We start from the raw sequence: 6,033 nt of genomic DNA, 5'->3' as shown, positions 1-6,033 counted from the left end.
CTTTCCACAGTGACACAGCATAGGCAGAGTCCAGTGCTCAATGGCACAACTCATTGGAGAAATCAACCCATAAAACTATTTCTGATAATAGAGGCTTATTTTTTATTTCATGTCAGGTTAAATAAATCACAAAGCATGGCAGTAAGGATTTAGCACTTGTGGTACTAAACCATATTACTTAGCATTTACATAGTGCTTTTCTCATTCAAGAAAGTGCTTTCTCTAACTTCATTTACTCTCCCTACCCTCTACATGTCACGAGGGAAGTCAGGAGCATTTAATATTCTTGATGATCGACAAGGCTGGACTCACACAGTTTTGTTATTTTTTCTCTTTTCCCACCCTCACCATCCCAGCTGAGTCGATTTTTGGTGGCTGCAGCCCATACTTGTGACCTGGAAATCTTATGCAGTGCAAGGAGCACGATCCTGTCCCTTTGATGAGAGCTGGGTAGGTCCTGGCCAGGTAGCCAGGGAGCAGAGCTGAGGCTTATTGCAAGCAAGGAACAGATCTCAGCAGAGGAGATGGATTGAGAGAGCAGTCCTAGAGGCAAAGAGCTGGGATAGAGGGGAGGATGGCGGTGAAGGAATGCTTGGGCTGAAGAGGTCATTTGAATTGGCTGTTTGCCTTAGGTGGCAGAGAATTTGGGACAAATGCTAGTGGAAGGATTCAGGTACAGAAAGGTTTAGAGATTGTTCGAATTATTTTACTTGATGGAGGTATGTAAGGCAGGACATGGTAATGAGGGTAAGAGGACATTAGGTCTGGCACAGAGCTGGGGCATGGGGATACAGATATCCCTAGAGGTGAGCAATTTGAGGTGTGAGGAGTAATACTGGGAAAGGCCTTCAACCTGGGGGAGCTGAGGGCTGATTTCCATATCAGGAGAAGCATGGGGCAGGTGGTGTTCCCTGAGAGTGGCTGCCCTTCACCACACACCTGCCCAGTCCCTACATACCACCACTGCTCCCATTCCCAGCAGGGCACTTCCCACCAGCAGACACACTCCTTCACTAGAGGACAGGGCAAACAAGGTGCCAGGAGAGAGCACAAAGCCCACTCCACAGCTCTGTGCCCCTCCTGTCACTGCTCCTCTGGGGTGGATGCCACAGGTACATCAGTTGCCCAGATTCCAGGAAAAGTCCCAGGGACCTGCAGGGGGATATTTGGCATGAGGTGTCCATGGATGGGCTGTGGTTCATGCTACTGCATTTCACATGGGTGAGGAGCTGCTCAGCACAAAAGAGAACAAATAAGGACAGCTACTCTAGCCCTTTAATCATCTGGTATCCTACTTTTAACGTATGTGCCAGTGCTCCTCTCTCCTTTAAACTGACATAACTCCTTCTTCCAATGGATTTCTCTGGTAGAGACCAGATGCATTCATTCATTGTTTACAACAGCTAAATTTAGGCTTATGTAGATGGCACTCACTTTTGGAAAAGATAGTACCTACATATTAGTGTTGATTAATACACTGATTAATTAATAAGATACTGATTAGAGCCCAATACCTCTGTAAACTAACATTTACAAAACCATGCAGTCATTTTAGGGGTGAGATGTGGTGCTTTAAAAAATAACGTAGTAATATCTTCATTCAGCTAGATATTTTTATCATAAATCAAATGGACATTATTTTTACTGGAACTTTCTCTACACTTACTTTCAAACAATTAAAGTTTCTTTTTAGAAACATTAAATTTAACTCCCCTATAAACTTCCTTTGCTTTAATAGTAAATTAAATATACCATGAATTAACTTACAGTTTTAAAAATTACTTGATTATAAATCCTTCCTGAAACGTCCCTGCTATATAAATCAAACTGCAATTAAAAGCTAGAACAAATATTTTTAAATTTTCTCCTTAAAATACATTGATTCTTTTCTGCATCTCTGCTCAAAACATAGCTTCACGTCTCATTGAAAATTACATTTTATCTGAAAAGAGGAACAGAGACCTATCCAAAAAGTTGACCCCAAATTACATTTTATAAAAACAAAGCCATTTATTCACTCTAATATTCTGCACACATTATATGCTGATACTTTCAGTATCTCTAGGCTGAAACTGCTTGTAACATTTTGCTGTAAGCCTGAATCTAGTACAAGTGAGAGGCTGTTTTAATTTTTTTGAGGAGCGGTTCCCCTAGATGCAAAGGCATTGAAGAGAGCCTGGAAGACACAATCTGTGTGATGCTGCTCTTTATTGTCACAGGTACAGAGTTCTGGTGTGGCAATGCTGCGCATTCAGGTCATTGAACATTTACTGATGGGGAAGGACTTTTCAGTCTCTGAAATGGTTACAAATGGTTTTTGTCAGAACACATTCAATATAAGCGGTCTGATCTCAATGGAGTCCTACTATTTTATTTTGGATAATAATGGCAAAGTCTTACCAACTGTCGATGGGATACCATGGGGTTAATTTATATTCATGTTGGAAAAGCAAAGCAGAGCTCTCTCCCAACTCTGACAGAACTGCAGCTCTCTTCAATAGTTGATTGTCAGGTTGCCCCGATCTGTAGCTTAGTGCTGACAACAGTTCACAGTTTATTTGCAGCTTTGAAGCCTGGTCCTATAGTGTTTCTCTTCTGACAAGAGATGAATAAAGGTGTCACTGTGGGAGACTTTTAGCCGGTTGCTATAAAAAGGACTCTCCGTGCCTTCCCTTGAAAGATCCTCTAGCTCACTTTTGGAGCCTGCGGCTTTCCCCTCAGCTGAGTTTAGCTCCATCAGCTCCAATTCATGTTTGGCAGCTGTTTCTAAAACTCTCTGTTTGTTATAATACCTGACAAAGTTGTTAATGATTGGGTGGATGGGAAGGGCGATCGCTATCACCCCACAAAGAAAACTGATGGCAGCATTCAGTTTTCCTAGTGTTGTTTTAGGGTATATGTCTCCATATCCAACTGTGGTCATGGTAATGATTGCCCACCAAAATGACTGAGGGATGCTTTTAAATAAAGTTTCGGGGTGACTTTGCTCCATGGTATAACCTAGGGCAGAAAAGACAAAGATTCCAACAGCTAAGTACATGAGGAGCAGCCCAAGCTCCTTAAAGCTGCGTTTCAGGGCGTAGGTTAAGGTCTGGAGCCCTGAGGAGTGCCGTGCAAGCTTGAAAATCCTTGCGATCCTCATGATGCGCAGTGCCTGGACAGCCTGCTGAACATTGCTCAGCTCCATCAGCTTGGCTCCTAGGTGGGTCAAGGTCAGGCTGACATAGAAAGGAAGTATTGCTAGCACATCGACAATGTTCATAAAAGAAAGGGCAAAGTGGAGTTTGTTGGGAGAGGAGATCAGCCTCAGCACATACTCCATGGTGAACCAGCCTATACAGGCTGTCTCTATGCTGTCCAGGGTTGGGTGTTCCATACGGTTCCCCTCTGCATCTATGACCTGCAAATCTGGGATGGTCCCGACACACATCACAACAGAGGAGATCAAAATAAACAGAAAGGACAGAATAGCAACCACTCTAGCTGGATAGGAAGATTCTGGCTTCTCCAGAAATTTCCAGATGCATTTTTGGCACCTTTTCCAGTGACTTTCTGAGGCATCTACTCCCAAGTCATCCAGAATGAGTTGCACCCTTCGGGCTATTTCTTCCAGTTCCTCCTTTTTTTCACTTAGATGAGTTTTGCAGCAGTCATCCAAAAATTTCAGATCCACTTTCCAAAATTCCATTTCATTTTTGAAACATATGGGGCATATTCCTTTCTTCATATGAATTTCCCCAAAGTAATATACGTCAATAATGCATTTGAAAGCATCTGGGTCTCTGTCAAAGTAAAATTCTCTCTTTCCAGGATCATAGTCATCACAGAGGGAGAATATGCTATCGTATCCCCCTGATAAACAATTGATCAGCTCTGCCAGCCGTGTTTCTGGGTATTGATTCAGGTTATCTCCGTAGAACACCTGCCTTACTCCACCGACATTGACTACAATCTCCATTTCTTCACTTTTTTCTGATGCATCAGTCTGCACATCTGGAAACATAGAGTCACCTGCCATTTTAGTTGTATTTGATTTTGTTGGATTTTTAGCCCGTTGTTTGGTTTCACAGTTTTGTGGTTTTAATCTCTCTTGAAAGCAAATCAGCACTGAGCCAGCTCTACTACAAATGTCACCAAAGTGACCCGGAGTCGTGGTGGGAAAGGTTACAGATAGAAACCTGCAGTCAGAAAAGCCGTGTGAGGTATGCAACAAGCTGCAGAGAAAAGACAAATCATCAGGCTGCTGTGCCTGCAAGCAGGATGTTAGAAAGCTCCAGCAGACTGGAAAGAGAAGAAACCATTTAGTAAAACTCACCACTCTGTTCAGTGCTCGAGAGTCTTTTCAGGTCCCATTCTCTCTCTAAAAGTGATATCTATTCACAGCTTGGAAGTCACCGCAGAGAAATAAATCCTGAGCTCTGATTAATGCAACGTGCAGTGAGTGACAGTTCTCAGAGCGACAGTCGGTGTGGTGAGCCCACAGAAACTGCCACAGCTTCTCCCTTCGATTCCACAGATTTCCCTAGAAAGCTGCGTTTGAATTTTGTTTCTCTTTCCGTTTTCTGTTTACTTTAAGGTCTTCCAGAGTTCATCTGCTGACTCTTGCACATTGTCGGTCGGTGCAAGCATGCAGAGGAGAAACTTGTGCTTGTTTTCCCTTTGCTGTTTCTCAGCACAATAGGGAGCCCAGGCTGCCAGGAGTCCTTTTCCAAACTCTACCCTCTCCTGGTGAAACCCAGCAAAGCACCAGCGGCACAGAAAGCACATCTCGGCTTTTTATATGACTGCCAAAAGGTGCAATAATGTGTTTCTATCCTGCCAGGAACTTTAAGGAGTTTTAAAAACATTTTTAAAAACCTAATGCAAAGCATAATTGTGCATAAAATCATTCAGAGTTGCAGAATGCCCATGACACAGGAAGACACACAAACATCGATTTCTGGTGGCAGAAACCAGAAGTAAAACTGTGTTTTGGGAATAAATGTATGGCACAAATTTTGCTCTCAGTGGGACTGGAGAAACTCTGGAGCATCTCTGTCCTGGGTCAGGACATTGAGTTAATGTAGATTTGTACTGGTGTCATTGCAAAAGAGGTAGAGATCATAAAGTTTTTATTGCATCTGTAGAGCAAAACTGCCCCTGCATTTTGTGCACATTTCCCAATGCTCTGGGTCCTCAGTTTTAGCCATGTTTCCTTGATCTGCAGTCAGCTGAGCCTGAGGAAGGTTTCAGTAATTTATGTTTATGACGATTTCTCTGGGAATGCTGTTTACCAGAAGTAGTGTTGTGTAGTACATCCAGCACTTAAAAAGCAGAAATAGAATAACAAGCATTTCATTTTAACTTCATTTTCTCCAAATTCCAGGATTTGATGAACATTTGTTCCCCAGACCCTTAAATGCAGGAAGGTCTACCACTCTGCTCTTAAATTCTTAAATCTGACTCTAGAGTTCATTTTACTGCGTCCAACAAAATCTACAGTTAAAAAGTTAACTGTTTCTGGCCACAACAGAATGATCTTTTCCAGTTTACTGGCTTCTGAAAAGCTTCTCAGTGGAGGGGAATAGAGAGCAACAAACCCAACCGACAGTTTACTTCTCTAGGCTTGTGTCCATCCTCGGAGAAAGGTGAGATATGTGATGTGATGTGCCCACTGTCCTCATGGTTGTGTTGCACAGTGAGGGGGACCCTGGTGAGTATACAGTGCTTCTGTTCCACTCTCTTGCCAGAAGTTTATGATCGATTAGTAAGAGGCTGTGTACCAGACCTCATCAGGAGTATGCACATACATCACATACCCAGGAAGTGGTAATATCAGGTCCCAGGAAAAGTGATATCTTTTAGTCTACACCTGAGTCACACAATCTCTGGAGGCCAGTGTCACCTTCATGGGCTCCTGAGGGTGCTACATAGTGTGGGTATAATACAAGATGTCCCTTGAATTGTTTTCCAGGCACATATAAGTCTACTGAAACTTGTAGACTTCTTGGGACAAGAGCAATACCTTGGAGGCCTGGAAAACCCCTGTTTTGT

At 42.9% G+C, this 6,033-nt stretch overlaps 1 protein-coding gene across 1 annotated transcript; it reads right to left on the bottom strand.

The window, feature by feature from the left end:
• Window positions 1-1,995: 1,995 nt before the first annotated feature.
• KCNF1 (potassium voltage-gated channel modifier subfamily F member 1) lies at window positions 1,996-4,700 on the bottom strand. The gene is made up of 2 exons (XM_027641185.1): window positions 4,316-4,700; window positions 1,996-4,214 (listed from the first exon to the last, which is right to left on the bottom strand). Exon 2 carries the CDS (start codon window positions 4,016-4,018, stop codon window positions 2,555-2,557), a length of 1,464 nt encoding a protein of 487 aa, XP_027496986.1. The 5' UTR covers window positions 4,019-4,214; window positions 4,316-4,700; the 3' UTR covers window positions 1,996-2,554.
• Window positions 4,701-6,033: the final 1,333 nt, after the last annotated feature.

This window comes from Corapipo altera, unplaced genomic scaffold (assembly GCF_003945725.1).
Source record: "Corapipo altera isolate COAL_440 unplaced genomic scaffold, ASM394572v1 46, whole genome shotgun sequence".
In the NCBI taxonomy this organism is placed as follows: domain Eukaryota; kingdom Metazoa; phylum Chordata; class Aves; order Passeriformes; family Pipridae; genus Corapipo; species Corapipo altera.
Note: the sequence above shows the minus strand (reverse complement) of the source record. Positions and strands in the feature narration are given on the sequence as shown.